At 49.4% G+C, this 15,578-nt stretch overlaps 1 protein-coding gene across 6 annotated transcripts in view; it reads left to right on the top strand.

Moving 5' to 3' along the window:
* SYNE4 (spectrin repeat containing nuclear envelope family member 4) overlaps window positions 1–15,050 on the top strand; it is a 39,417-nt gene extending 24,367 nt beyond the window's left edge. For 3 of the 6 annotated variants that reach the window (XM_084814711.1, XM_084814713.1, XM_084814715.1), the window contains 8 exons: window positions 1,515–1,709; window positions 2,893–3,172; window positions 4,217–4,317; window positions 6,013–6,091; window positions 6,589–6,749; window positions 9,200–9,367; window positions 10,151–10,212; window positions 13,695–15,050. In XM_084814711.1, coding sequence (XP_084670837.1) covers window positions 1,515–1,709; window positions 2,893–3,172; window positions 4,217–4,317; window positions 6,013–6,091; window positions 6,589–6,749; window positions 9,200–9,367; window positions 10,151–10,212; window positions 13,695–13,905 — 1,257 coding nt within the window. In that variant the 3' untranslated portion in view covers window positions 13,906–15,050. The remainder of the gene's footprint in view (window positions 1–1,514; window positions 1,710–2,892; window positions 3,173–4,216; window positions 4,318–6,012; window positions 6,092–6,588; window positions 6,750–9,199; window positions 9,368–10,150; window positions 10,213–13,694) is intronic. The other 3 variants (XM_084814712.1, XM_084814716.1, XM_084814717.1) reach the window with 1 other exon arrangement.
* The last annotated feature ends 528 nt before the right edge of the window (window positions 15,051–15,578 follow it).

Raw genomic sequence — 15,578 nt, 5'->3', positions numbered from 1 at the left:
TTAAATAGCTCAGCTCGAATACTGTCATCTCCGCTAGCTTTGTTGTTACTAATGCTTCCTAAGGCCCATTTGACTTCACTCTTGAAGATGTCCGGCTCAAGTTCAGTGACCGCGCTATCATGGCTATCAGGGACATTAAGATCTTTCCTGTAGAGTTCTTCTGTGTATTCTTTCCACCTCTTCTTAATCTCATCTGCTTCTGTTAGGTCCCTGCCTTCTTTGTCCTTCATCATGCCCGTCTTTGCACAAAACGTTCCCTTGAGATCTCCAGTTTTCTTGAAAATATCTCTAGTCTTTCCCATTCTATTGTTTTCCTCGATTTCTTTGCATTGTTCATTTAAGAAGGCCTTCTTGTCTCTCCTTGCTATTCTCTGGAAATCTGCGTTCAGTTGGATATATCTTCCCCTTTCTCCCTTGCTTTTCGCTTCCCTTCTTTCCTCAGCTACTTTTAAAGCCTCATCAGACAGCCACTTTGCTTTCTTGCATTTCTTTTTCTTTGGGATGGATTGAGTTGCTGCCTCCTGAACAATGTTATGGACCTCCGTCCATAGTTCCTCAGGCACTCTGTCTATCAGTTCTAATCCCTTAAATCTATTCATCATCTCCACTGTATATTCATAAGGGATATGATTTAGGTCATACCTGAAGTGGTTTTCCCTACGTTCTTCAATTTAAGCCAAAATTTTGCAAGAAGCAGCTCATGATCTGAGCCACAGTCAGCTCCAGGTCTTGTTTTGACTGACTGTATGGAGCTTCTCCATCTTTGGCTGCAAAGGACATAATCAATCCGATTTCGATACTGACCGTCTGGTGATGTCCATGTGTAGAGTCGCCTCTTGTGCTGTTGGAAAAGAGTGTTTGCTATGATCAGTGTGTTCTCTTGGCAAAATTCTATTAGCCTTTGTCCTGCTTCATTCTGTACACCAAGGCCATGCTTGCCTGTTATCCCGGTTATTTCTTGACTTCCTACTTTGACATTCCAATCCCCTATGATGAAGAGGGATTGTTCAGGCTATGCAGGTGTGCTTACTTTAAATAGGGTGCCAGATCCAGCTTTTCGTGGCATGGGATTTGGGTTGATTTGCAGCACAATTTGTGTTCCTATTTGTAATCTGTTGTTTTGCCCAGAGTATACGCAACCGGTACCCATCCCCATATGTATGGGGTGATGTACGTTGAAAAGTGTGTGGTTTCCAAACAGGTTTGAACCGCTACTCCAGGGATGGGCAACTTGTGGCCCTCCAGATGTCTTGGCCCACAACTCCCATGATCCCTCACCATTGGCTATGCTGGCTAGGCCTGATGGGAGTTGTGGGCCACAAACTGCCAAACCCCTGCAGAACACCGTAAAGCTGTGTCTCCCACCTGCTAAGTTCCACACTAGGAATGAGATTCGGTATTCTGGCCCAGGAGGCCTGAGAACATGTGGAAGATGGACACCTGTAGTTCTCCGCAGGGATAACTGCACCCTCCCCAATTCCTGATGATGCTTTGCCTTTTTCCTTGGTGTCCAGGCATTCCAGCAAGATGTACAAGCCAATGCAGAGCGCGTCGACCGTCTGCTGGTGCGCGGGGAATCTTTGATCCAGAAAAGCCAGCCGGAGGATGCTGAAATCTTGGAGGAGGAGCTGCAGGACCTGAGCTGTTTCTGCCAGGAGGTCTTCCGCAGGGTGTTCCTCTTCCGCTGGCACCTGGTCAGCATGAGGCTGGTATGCACAGCGTCTCCCTTGCTTGGGGAGGGGAGTGGGGAAAGCTGGTGTGCCAGGCTCAGGGCACTATGGAGAGTGAGACTTGGAATGTTATGATTAGGTTCCATCCACACGGGCATTGACGACCTGCAGCATCAAGTGATGACTTGCATGTCTGAATGGCACTATAGAAGCACAGAAGTTGTTACTGGGGTGCAGAATTCAGCACTCTGAGAATCTCGGCTTTTATTTACTTGCTTACCAAATGCACGTTTCTAGCCCTTAAGGCTGTGTGAAGATATACTTGAGGGTGTGTGGGCAAATCTCCGAAGACAAGGCTGGCAGCTGAGCAAAATTTCTGCTGGTCCAGGGGCTCATTGCTTACAGAAATCCTGGTCTATCACCATGACTGCAAGAAGGAGAGTAGATTATGAAAAACAAGATGCTGCACACAAATCTGCTAAATGTCCATGATTTATTAGGGCCAAGCTAGGTGTAACATGAACTTCGTGTGAGCAATCTAAGGCGCACATTTTATTTAGTTACAACATTTCTGGGCTACCTTTCAGGGCAGGAGCCCTCCCAAGGCAGCGTACAACAATAAGACTCACATAATAAAAACCGATACAGCAATAAAAAGAATAGAAGCAGTACGACAATAAAACTCACATAATAAAACCAATACAGTAATACAAACAGTAAAAACAGCAACAGCAGCAAACATCCTAAAAAACAAGCAACAGCAGCATAAAAACAAAACCTACTACATACAACTGCAACTACAACCCAGCCTGATAAAACTTAACCAGGGGAAGGCCAGAGTGAAGTGGTACACTTTCAGGGCCTCCTTAAATGCCTACAATGATGAGACCTGGCAGAGCCCCAATGGCAACTTATTCCAGAGGTGTGGGACCACTGCAGAAAAGGCCCTCTCTTGTGTGGTTGCCCCCTAATAGCCTTCACAGGTGGGCAAATGAGGAGGGCCTCTCTTGCCGCTCTCTGGGTGGTCCGTTGGAGGCCTGCTGGGTTACGGGGCTCAGGACTTTGCCCAATCCTGCATTGCTGGATTTGTTCCCAAGAGGGCTGGATTTGGCCTGTGGGCCTGAGGTTCAACACCCCTGCTTTAACTGGATGACAGCTCTTCCAAATATGCAGTTCCAATGTAACTGATAACAAAGTCAGCCTGACTATATCCTGTTCCCAGGTCTTTGAGGATGAGTGGCTGTCGGACCGGGACAGCGACTTGGAGTCCGACTGCTTCACGGAAGAATCCCTGGAATTAGATCCTGGTGATGCTGGAAGACCCCTGCCTCCAGCCAGTCCTCTGTGCCAGTCCACCCCAAAGAAAGTGCCCTTCCTCCGCTGCAAACGGGGGGCTCCCAGTGTAGGGGGAACCATGGATCTGGAGTGGGATCCCTCAGTGGATGTCGGGGGGTCCACATCCCACGACGAAGAGGACTCCTCATACTACAGCGCCATCACAGGTAGGCAGGGCCCACATGAGAGAGGAGCCTGTGGGTCCCTCGCTTAGGGCACAGAGCTGGCTAGAGACTTGCCCCCGTGTTTCAGACCTGCTGAACATTGGCTGAGCCTTCCTCGCAAGTCTCAAGACCTGAAGCCATCCAATGGTGCCCTCACGTTTCTGAGTCTTCCACCACATTCATGAAGACTAGTCATTCCTGGTTAGGGATGGTTAGACCACCTTCCCCAACCTGGTGCCCTCCAGATATTTTGGCCTACAACTCCCAGCATTCCATTGGCCACGCTGGCTGGGGATGATGGGAGTTGAAGCCCATCATTTCTGGTGGGTAACAGGTTGGGGAAGGCTGGGTCAGGGTGCTAAACTAGGACGAGGGAAAATCTGGTTCAAATCCCTACTCTGCCATGAAGCCCACTGGCTGTGGGCCAGCCACACTTTGTCTCAGCCTAGCTTGCCTCCTCAGAGGTGTTGTAAGGATAAGGGTGTGGGCCGAAGCACATACACCACCCTGAGCTCCTTTGTCAGGGACAAAGAAAAAATCACAGACGGCAGAATTTTGCCAAGTGCAGCTTTTCCCATCATATCTATCCTTGCAAATTCACATCTCTTGGCTTCTTTCTGGTGTGCCCCCCACCCAAATCTTGTGGCACCTGCTTCTTTATCGAATTGCTGCTTTTATTATTTCTCTGATATTATTGCTGCTGTTGAGTTTTATTTTCTTGTACTGTAAACCGCATTGGAAATGTTCACGGGAGGGTGGGATTGAAATGTATAAAATAAGTACCTCAATGTATTTTTTGCATTCAGCTTCTTCTGGCCATCAGGGTTGGGAAGCACAAACCAATGCAGAGCAGTAAAGTGCCTGCGCCCAACACATTCAGCACCCTGGTCATCCTGAAGCTTTTCAGAGCTTTTACGAGGCATCCTCCTGTAAGCCAGCCACAAGGGCTAGAAGCTTGATTTTTGAAAAAGAAAGCTCGGATTCTCAGAAGGTTGTTTATAGCTCAGAAGGACTTAGATTCCTTTCGCCTGCTTTACCGCCTTGCAGGAGTGGGCCAGTGGGAAGAACCTCACGGAAGGTGCAAATCATCCTCTGGTTGGGTGTCCCATTCTTTGCCTTTGAGGTGTGGCAGCCAAGAAGGCTTCTGTGTAAGTACTGGGGAAGGGCTGGCAGAGAGGGGCAGTGGGTCGTAAGCCCCGGGCCTGGCAGAAGGAGCATTGTCATCATCCCATGTTTCCATTTTAAAGAAAAGACATACTCACAAAATATTATCAGTTGCCCTGTTGTTAGTCTGTACCAAATAACTCCCCGCACCCCAAACGTACATGAACTCTGGTTCTCCCATCCTGGAATCTCACTTTTCTTTTTGCCAGCTTAATAAGTTTAATTGAGGTTTCCTGAAAGTGGTTGCTGGCAATGAAGGGGTTCTTTCCAAGAGCTGAGCTCACTACGTCAAAGCAGAGGTATGTTGGAAGGCCTCGGTTCCCCTGTGAGCAAGCAAATCGTCTTGCAAAACCTGAGCTGATAGATCAAAGTAGAGCTTCTTGCAAGACCTTACCTTGTTTGCAAGTGAACAATTAACATTCAAAGACCAAACCTTGCAAGACCTTCTTCACTCCTTTTGTGGCAGGGGTGCCTAAGTGAGATTTTACAGACTGAATAGAAGATGTGAGACTTGAATTTACAGTTCATGGCAATAGCATGATGCATCATGTGGTTTAGTCCTGTGTGTGGTTACTCAGGAATAAATGCAACTGAATTCAATGGAATTTACTTCCAAGAAAGTATGCATAGGACTGAAGCCTTAATTTTATTGCTCTGAGGATATAATCAGGAATAGGATAGGAATGAACTCAAACATGTTAAAAACAACAACACCTGCCTCAATTTTACTTTCATGTTGGTGAGACAATAAGGATAGTGGGTGGGGGTTCAAAACCACATTGGAGAGTATAAGAAAACACAAAAACTGTCTTGCCAGAATAAACCAGCATTACATTGCCAGGTGGGCAACCAAATGGCCCTGGGTGCTCACAAGACAGGGCATGAAAGTTATAGCCAGTGGAGGCTGGTGGATCTGATGTCTGTGGGGTGGTGAATCTACTCCGGGTTTCAGTCAGAACCAGTCAGAACTCTAAAGGAGCTCTCCAAAGTGCAGAGCAGATATACTGCCCCACTGACATCAGAGCCACCAGCTTCCACTGGTTATAGCTTTCCCCTCTTGTTGACCTCCAGCAGCAAGCAGTAAAAGGTAGCCTGTTGTTGAACTTGGAAGTTCCATTCCACTAATGTGATTAATAGCTTTCAGTAGACATCTCCTCTCCTAAATCAAGCTGGCTTAATATCTGTGGGAGGCCGTGCTTGGCTAGCCTCGCTACTCCACCTGAATGTAATTCTGGCATTCCCAAAAGAGGTGGGAGCTGGCTGTCACGTGCAGCTAATGAGCCCAAGCTGCAAAGGGAAAAATATAAAACTGGCCAGGCACAGGCAGAGAGGTGTGGTGGAAGGAGGAGAAAGGAAGGAGTCTTGTGTGTGAAGCTGTACAACAGATGGGCAAGTTTTGTTTGGAAAGGCCACTTGAGCCTTGGACTATCTATCAGAAAAGCAGCCGTCTCCAGGATGAGCTAGCTAGCTTGTGTTTAAAGCCAAGCAGGAGAAAAATTTAGCCTTCTCAGAGAGCTGAGAGAGACTAAACTGTCTCCAAGCAGTATTGTCTTTATGAGCTTATTGCAATATCTTTAGTGTGCAGATATGTGTAGGTCTGCAGAAAGTATTTTGGACAAGAGTAGGAGCCTCTTTCATCATTGCCCCCTCATTTTTTGAATTGTCTGGCAACTTCACAGGCACAAAATGGCTTCCGAGAAGACTGGGAACAGGTGAATTGGTCTGGAACAGATCAGAAAATAAAAAGATGCCCTTCTGGTAAGTTGGCAAATTTACCGTTCAGTGACTTCCATTCCCTTCTTAAAGAAAAGGCTGATTAGTAAATCTAACCAGCCATTGGGGGTGGGGGGGGGGGAGGCTGTGAATTTCTGCCTGTCACTTAAGAGATTGCCTGATAGCCAGCCAGCTCAGTTCCGGTGCTCATCAGGAGATGCCCTCCTGGTGTTGCCCACAGTTTCAGAGGTCCAGTCCATGGAACAGGGCCTTCGGTATCATAGTGCCCAATATCAACTAATAATCATCGTTGCTGGAGTTGAGGGGCTGCAATCTGGTGGGATGTTCTCCTGCACAAACTCCATTGAAACACATGATGTTCCCTCTCTTCTTTCTGAGATTCAGTGCCCAAAGCTGTCTGTATCTGCCTTTGAATTAATTGTTAATTCTTATCATGCTTCCAATGGTCAGAGGCCAACTACTCTGGAGACTAAAGCTCCATTTTTAGGGCAGGCTTTCAACTGGGTTGCCCTCTCTGGTAGGAAATTCACATCCATGGGAGCTAGAGCATCCCTCAAATCTGCTTGCGGAGAAAGGAAGCTGCCGCCCGATAGAACCGATGGGATTTGACCCCAAACGTATTGAGACCTGGCTGGGCCAGAACTGCCAGGAGAAGATGGGAGCACCAGCAGAGACAGAACAAGTAAGCTCTTCTGATGGGGTGGAACCAGATCATCGCAGTGTGTAGAGAACCTATGGAGCTGCCTAATACTGAGTCAGACCACAGATCCATCTACCTTAGTAACGTCCACATTGGCTGGGACAACCCACACTCAAGGTTGAGTATGGGTTGAAGCATGGGTTGTCATTGGAACAGGCGTTGTTGTGTGGTCTGAACCCAGCTGTCCTAACAACCATGGTTTGTTAACCACAGTCAACCCACAGTTCACAACCCAACAACAAACCATGGGTTCTCTTCATGGGTTGTTCATGGTTAACAAACCATGGTTTGTTAGCACAGCTTGGTTCAGACAACACAACAACCCCCATTCCAATGACAACCCATGCTTCATCGCATACTCAACTTTGAGTGTGGGTTGTTGTGTTGTGTGAACCCAGCCATTGACTGGCAGCAACTCCCCAAGATTTCTGGCAGGGGACTTTGGCAGCCATACCCAGAGATGCTGGGGATTGAACCTGGGACCTTTTGCCTGCCAAGCTTGTGATCTTAGTTGTGTTTAGAGCATGGGTGTAAACTGGTTAAACTATATCGGGAGCTCTTCTGGGTGCAATCTACTCGTTCATGGGAGCAATTTACGTGGCCATTTCAGCAAAGCCACTGAGGTTTGCAAGGGTGGTTTAACTCTCAAATAACCCAGGGTGGCCAGGTTTGCACAACACGGCAACCCCCCAATCAGGGGTCACATATTCGAAATGGTGCCTGGCACGTGCCACAGCTCATCGTCTGCGCAAACCAGGCCTCTGTGTGCGTGCCTTGCCTTCCTTTGTAGCTCAGTGGTCGAGCCCCTGCTCTGCATGCAGAAGGGCCCAGGTTCGATCCCCAGCATCTCCAGGGAGGGCAGGAGAAACTCCCGTCTAAAACCCTGGAGAGCTGCTTCCGGTCAGAGTCAGCACTACTGAGCTAGACGGACCAACGGTCTGACTCGGTATAAGGCAGCTTCCGACTTTCCTGTGTGCGCGCAGCTGTCAAGGCCCGGCTCCAGCACTGCCGTGGGCCGTGTAGGTTATAGCCAGGATGTGATCAGCAGCAGCCTGGAAGGGCTGGGCCTTGTCAGCCTCTGGAATGCCGGAATCGGTGTGAGCTTGTCTCTGTCGGTGTCCTCAGAGCAGGGCCGGGGGGAGTCGCCCCCCTCCCTGTCCACCTGCTGGTCTGGCCTTGGCAGGCGGGGAGGCTGGAAGCTGTCCGTGAGAACCTGGCAGAGGCGGGGTGGGGTTTGCAGAAGGGTCGCCCAGGATGGAGCATCAGTGCTGGAGAGCTGCGCGCTGACGCCCCGTTTAGACAGGGGCCTTGCGGAAAGAATAAAGGCCCGTATCTGTCAAGGGATCCGGAGGGGGTGTCTTACAGTCACGCCTTCCCTTCTAAGCTGATGCAAAGGCAAAGAGCCTTTGCTAGGAACGTCTCGTCTTCATTGCCTGAAGCCTTCTCTGTTTGGATCCATCATCATCTGGGCTTTTGGAGGCACTCTGCACATGGGCTCTCCCTTAATTGGAACTTTGGATTGCTAAAGACATGCCATGAAAAGTACCGTGAGGCTTTTCATAGACTTCAACTCCCGTTTGCTTGTGAGTCTTGTTTGGATTGTGAGTCTTGTTTGTCGTCAGGTCAGCATACTGGCAGGCTGGGTTTGATCTACGACTTTTGGACTTTCCTCTGCCTGGACGCATTCAGTGCGGAGTTACCAGTGCGAAAGTGGCGGCACGGAACTCCTTGCGGGTGTGGGTTTACCCTTCCCTTGGTCTTGATAGGCCTCGACCATGTAGCCTGGAGTTATCGACAAAAGATTCAAAGTTGGACTCTCTATGGGTGTGGTTTCGTTTAGGCCTTTCGAGAATTTATCCCATGATTGGCTGAGGGGTCATTCCAGGAATCATTCCCATTCCTTGTCTGTGGTTTGGAACCCCATGTAAGGATTGCCTGGGTTAGGAACGCCAGGAATCCCGAGTCCCTTCCCTTGTGTTCGGAACCGTGGAGATGGCAATAGGGAAACCACCTTGATGAGGATCTCAGTAATGGTACTAGTGTTTAGCTTTGGACTGTTCTGGAATTGCAGAGAGCCTATAGATACTGACCATCAGCTATATGATTTCTGAAGAGTGGAACCATTAAGCTTTTGCCGTGGGATTTCCTGCAATAAAGAAATCTCACTGATTTGGGTGTCCGGTGTCAGATTGCCTGAGCGTGTGCGCTGGGGGGATGGGGAATGCTGACAGCAGCCAGGGCTGCTCTCCCAGAAGGCCACTGCATACCTTCGGGGCCATTGCATTATGGTTCTTTTCTCACACCCCGTGCACTGTGGGGCATATCCAGTGCGGACGCTTGATGGGTGCGGGCGTGTGTTGCGCGAAGGAGCCTCTGCTGGTCTAGCGACATCAGCTCTGCCCAGCCAGCCACCTCTTTTCTTCCCTTTGCAGGGCATTGGATCATGCGTGCGCCTTCCCTGGCCTCCCACGGAGCTGCAGCTGGGGGTGACATCCCCGGCAGGCGGGCAGCGAGCCCAGCGGCAGAAGCCACCACAGCGGACAAAAAAGAAAGCCAGACCGGCCCTCACCACCCAGCCTGGTTTGGTGAGTGATTGGCAGGTAGGATCATCCCAGAATGCAGCTTGAGGCTTGTCGACTGAACCGTCTTGGTGAGCAACTGAAGAGTGAAACCAAAGCAATTTGGCTGGGAGATTTTGAAGCTATAAGGGAGAAGCTCCTGACCACGTACAGAGAGCCTTTCCCTCATGACTGAATAACCACAGCCATTCCCCACACACCTGGGTTTAGGGGGCTCACAGAGCTTGGGTTGGATCATAGGAAGCTGCTTTATGCCGAGTGAGACTGTGGGTCCACCTAGCCCGGTATTGTCGAAACCGACTGGCAGCCACGGCTCTCCAGGACTTCAGGCAGGATTCTTTCCAGCCCTACCTGGAAATAATGGGGGTTGAACCTGGGACTTCTGCATGCAAAGCAGGGGATCGGCCACTGAGCTATGGGCCCTGCCAATCCAGATCCAGGTTCTGGAAGGTCCGTTTGCCGATTTTTGGGGATCCCACTGCTGCCCCACACCACAGCCCACCCCATACAGGGTCTCCTGACTCTCTGTGTACTGTTTTCAGGGGGCCAGATGGGATGGGGAAGTCCACTTCAGCTGTCACAGTTGATCCAGCTTAAATCTGGATCCCACCGCTTGTTTTCTCCAGCAGTCTCAAGCTCTGGCCACCTCTCTCTCCTCTTATAGAAGGCTGGGCCAGACAAGTGCCTGAATGCATTTGCTGTGCTGTAAAACAGCGTTCTAGAAGGAAACTCAAAGAGACAGACCCTGCTTCTCTTTGCGCTGCCTGATTTCCCCCCCTCCTGTTGCATTACATCTGTTCTTAGATCTCCAAGAAGAAACAGCCCAGCTCCCCATCAGCAGAAATTGCAATAACCATTGAGAACAGGTAAGAGGCCTCTTGACGCTTCCGTTTTTAAAAACACATATTCCTGTATCACAGTTTCTGGGATGGCAAGTCCACCCCGCCCCTGTGCTGCACCTGAGAGCACCTGTGCTGCACCTATCCTGCACCTGCACCCTGTCCCACCTGAGAGGCAGAAGAAGAGCGTGGAAGGAGGCCCCTGGTGTCTCGTTTTCAGGTCCCTTGCCCCAACACCTTTGTTTCTCTATGTATTTACAGTAGAACATCCTTTCCCAATCTGGTGCCCACCAGAAGTATTGGACTACAACTCCCATCATCCCTAGCCAGCGTGGAAGTTGCCATAGAACATACCTGGAGGGCACCAGGTTGGGGAACCAGATTTAGAAGATTTCTAACAAACACACACCCTTCAGTAAAGAAAACTCAGGGAGGCACACAACAAAATGACAAAAACAGAATTTAAAAAAATCCTTCAAGAATAAAACAGCAATTAAAAGAAGGCCATAAAACTGAGCACTAAATTACGGCAAATTGTGTTACGTGCCTCTCTTGGGAGGGCATTCTGCAGACTGGGTGCCATCAAAATGGCCCCAGGCATCTCCTGCTTAACTTTAGATGATACTGAGGAGGGCCTCCGATGGTGAATGCAGAGTTCAGGCAGGGCTTTTAGAGGTAATCGCCAGCACTGCGCGCTTTTCTCCATGAGGCTGTTAATCTCTGTATCTGCTTTCAGTTTCATCACAGAACTGAGATCCGAGCTCTGTACAAAGAGCTTTTCCTTTCCTGCTTTCCCACTACATAACCCCTAGGTGGTGCTGTGCTGTAGCAGATTAGCACAAATGCACAAGTAGGAAAATACCTTTTCTTTTGCCATCAGAAATAATTCTAAAAAAAATCCAAGAAAGTGCTCTTAAAAAACAGAAGTAAAGCTGGAGGATCATGACGTCATCTAAAGAACCCATAAACAACCGTGAGTAAGGAATCACCAGTGCACAATAAATGCCTCGTGTAGAAAAGCTCTTTTAATTGTGCTCAGGAGTAGACCAGCACCCATTGTAGCTGTTTAAAGAGCTGGCAAATTAACATCCATATAATTGCTTCAGGGTTATAGTCACTGAGGAAGTTTCTGTCTGGATGTAGCCTTCAAGGGTGTGTGCACCTCTCTTTTGAAATCCAGACAAATACAGACTTCCCCAATCTCCCTCCAGATAAGAACATAAGAAGAGCCCTGCTGGATCAGACCAAGGGTCCCTCTAGTCCAGCATTCTGTTCGCACAGTGGCCAATCACCTGTTGACCAGGAACCCACAAGCAGGGCATGAGCGCAACAGCACCGTCCTGCCCATGTTCCCCAGCAACTGGTGCACACAGGCTCACTGCCTCTGGTACTGGAGGTAGCACATAGCCATCAGGACTAGTAGCCGTTGATAGCCTTTTCCTCCAGGAATTTGTCCAACCACCTTTGTCTATGGCAGCCTTCTCCAATCTGGTGGTGCTCTCCAGATGTTTGGGACTTCAACCCCCGTCAGCCCTCCCCAGCATGGCCAATGGTGAGGAATGCTGGGAGTTGTCGTCCAAAATATCTGGAGGGCACCAGGTTGTGTCTACAGGCTGTCTTTCCTTTGTAACTGAATATCCACAGCAAGGTCCACGCCGAGACATTTTGCTGCCTGAGGCAAAATACAAGATGGCGGTCCCCATCCCACATATAGAATCTGTCCGGACTGGCAGTTGAGTCTTACTTTGAGACTGGTGGCAGGACAGAGTCCTATGCCTCACCTAGAGGGAGCAGGCTAGCTTATGGGCGACTGGCCACTACCTCAACCTGCCCCAGCATCAACTGCCTGCCAGACGCGCTCTCCCCAGTGGCAGGGCTGGCCCTCCATCTGGGTTTCAGGGCCCCACAGAATTCGTGGCTTCCAGCAGGTGTGAGCCCCAGTATCTCTCATATTGGAAGGTAAGGCAGACCCATGTAACCCCCTCTTCGAAAGCCAGAATGCCTGGTGCCAAATGAGCAGCGATGTAGGAACCCTTCCGGAGAAATTTCATTGGTTTTGTCCAAAGCCTTAATAGGCTTTGCTTGAAACTGCCCCCCAAACAAAGAAATAAAAAAGATAAATTAAAATGTCAGTTTAGGTGAAATTTCAGTGTCAAATTACTATGGTTGTCTCCTGATCAAAGAAATGGCCACTGTGTGAACGGAATGCTGTACCTTTGGTCTGATCCAGCATGGCTCTTCTTATGTTCTTAAATCTTAGTTGATTGATCAGTTAAAACCACAATTAAATTGTATAAGTTTGCATATGGCTGATATGGTTTTGAAGGGAAAAAATTATTTGTTTTTAGATGTTGTACATATATGTCACAGCAGACTCTTGCTGTCCTGTGTGAGAGTGAAGCGGGGGGGCTGCCACAATTTTTATAAGTAGCTGTATTACAAACAATTAACATTTTAAAATAATGTACATGATAAATTAGGGGTGCCTTGTCTGTTAAAAGGTTTGCAATCATTCTAACCAATAAAAGATTACAGCCCTACACAAATTAATCCAGCAGAGTAAATACACGTAACTTTCCTTTCCTAGGAACACAGAAGCTGCTTTATACAGAATAAGACCCTGGGTCCATCCAGCCCATGGTTGTCAATGTGAACATGCGGCAGCGGCTCTCTAGGGTTTCAGGCAGGATTCTTTCCTTGTCCTACCTGGAGATGCCAGGAATTGACCCTGGGACCTTCTGCAAGCAAAGCAGGGGCTCTGCCACTGAGCTACAGCTCTCCTTTTTTTTCTGTTTGGCAGAAAAAAGGAGTAACTTATTGCATCCTTCCCCAACCTGGCTCTCTCTAGCTGTGTTGGACTACAATTCCCAGAACCCCCCAGCCAGCTATGGAGAGAGCTAGGCTGAGGAAGGATGATATATTCAAATAACTGATTCAGATAATGGAGTTTACATTACCTTGACACTGATTTCAATGTTTTCTGTGGGCTCAGAGTACCTACAGACTTGACTGCAATCTAGATACCCTTTAATCTCAGGGCTTGTCTACACGAGGCTGTTAATCCTCTGCATCTATTTTTGGTTTGGTTGCAGAATTGAGATGAGCACTATGTGAGCAGCGTTTCCTGCTTTTCCACTACGTAACCTCTAGGTGGTGCTGTGGTATACGGAATAGCACAAATGCACAAGAGGAAATTGCGTGCTCTTTTGCCAATCAGAAATAATACCCCATTTTCCCTGCTCTAAAACAACTTGCAGAAAGTGCTGTTTACAAACAGAAGCAAAATTGGAGGGTCGCAACATTGTCTAAAGAAACCGTAAGCAGCCGTGTGTAGGGAATGACGAGAGCATGACGAATGTAGAAAAACTAACGCTTCGGCAGGCCTGGCTTTTATTTATATACGGGTGAATGTATCACAGCTCTATAATACCTTTCCATTCAGAGCAGCATCCCAACAACTGACCTCCGAACACTTTGCAGATTTATGGGTCTGGCTCTTGTCCTTCCAGATGTAACGCACCACAGCCCTTGGCTTTCTGGAGGCTCCCTGGAATTCCCGCCCTGCGGAACAGGCTGCTGCTGCTCTTTGCCGCCGTCTCGCTGCTGCTGCTCCTGTTATGCGTCCCCTCCTCCCCCTCCGAGCCCTCCTGCCTGCAGACTAATGGCTACGCCAGGTCTTTCCACCTCATGCTGAAGTACAGCGGGCCACCGCCCACTTAGCCAAGGTGGTGGCACAGGGACCCTTTCTGATGGACTGGTAGGCAAGGCTGTTGTCTGTGGGAGTCCCGGCGGCTCCTCCAGGCCTTCTGGGAATTGCGCCTCTGGTCGGACGGCGGCTTGCGTCCCCTCGGAGACGGGCTCCAGCTTCTGGTGAACCAAGAGAGAACTGCTTCTGTGCGCGAGTGTTTCCGTACCTAGCTTCCAAGCCTAATAGGGTATGCTAGACAGAGTCCTCCTCTGCGAATGTCTCTGATCTTTTTTTAAAAAAGCAGCCTGTGCAAGTAGCCTGTGCATCTTCCTGTGGCCCTGAGCGCCATAGGTGATGTCTCCTTGCCTTTTGAACAGAGGGCCTCGCCTGAATTACAATCTCCACTCTACATTAAGTATGTGCTTCAGGGGTGGGCAGAAGGCAGATCTCCGCATGCTTTGGAATTCAACTCCCAGAAGCCCCTGCTAGCAAGGCCAATGGTCAGGAATGCTGGGAGTTGACTTCCAAAACACCTGGAGATCTGCTTTCCGCTCAGGCCAGCCAACGTCTTCCCCTTGGCCAGCCTGCCTGATCCTGGCGCCCTCCAACTGTGTTGGACTACCACTCCCATAAGCCCCAGCTAACTATGCTGGCAGAGGGATTATGGGAGTTGTAGTCCAACACATCTGGAGGGTGCCAGGATCGGGCAGGCCGGCCTAGGCCATGTCATGAATGGTGTAAGTCTCCGCTTTGCAGAGGTATTGATATCTTCGCTCAGCCTGCTACTTATTTAATATATTTGGCATTAAAGGTTTTCTAATTAAGAGGAGAAAAAGCGGTCTGATGTTGCCTGTGTTCATGGCAGGCACGGGTGGGGTGCAGCCCAGATCTTGAGACACACGTGGAAGAGTGCACCAGTTTCGCCCTTGGATCCTCAAAGGGGATTAGGGTCCCTATTTAGGCCAGAAGCCTGTATGATTCATACGCTCTCCCTGTGTGTTCAGTAGAACTACCTTGGACCGGGTGGGCAACATGGGGCCCTTCAGAAGTCATTGGACTGCCGCTCCCATCAGCCTTTGCCAGCATGATGGGAGATGTGGCTCTCCAGATGTCGTTGGACTGTAAGTTGAACTTGAAAGCATTAAAATATAAAAAAATATGGACAAATTAACTGCAGAAGCCCCTTCGGTCAGAAGCAGCTGTGTCTGTAAAGGGGACGACAAAGAAAGACCTGCGCAGAGGCACATAATTTGCGATTGCAGCAAATTTTTACAGATGGGAAAAGCTGAGGTTGGGTGTTTGGGCTCCAAGGCCCTCAAAAGCAGATCCCCCCCCACCTCCTCCATCCCTTTATCCATTAGACCACACTGCCTCCAAATGAGAGGGGGCAGAGGTGCTTCATCCCCTTTCTCCAAAGCAGGATGGGTCCCAGAGCACTCTCCATTAGGCTCTCTCCATGAACAAACCCTTTCCGGAAGGGGGGGGGCGCACGGGGTGAGCACCCTTATGGCTCTCGGCGCATCAGGCAAAGAGCATATGATATGTGTGTCTGCGTACGTGCATGTCTTCCTCGCGCTTCCACACCCCCCCATCATCCCACCCCCTTCATTCTGCACAACCCATCAATGCCCCTCTAGCAGTCAGGTTGCCATGGCAACCGGTCGGGGGGGTTGAGGGGATGGGCTGTGCCACTGTCTTCGCTCTA

The sequence above is a fragment of the Heloderma suspectum genome, chromosome 10, assembly GCF_057233095.1.
Source record: "Heloderma suspectum isolate Gila_16-S chromosome 10, 16-S_ref, whole genome shotgun sequence".
Classification (NCBI taxonomy): domain Eukaryota; kingdom Metazoa; phylum Chordata; class Lepidosauria; order Squamata; family Helodermatidae; genus Heloderma; species Heloderma suspectum.
Note: the sequence above shows the minus strand (reverse complement) of the source record. Positions and strands in the feature narration are given on the sequence as shown.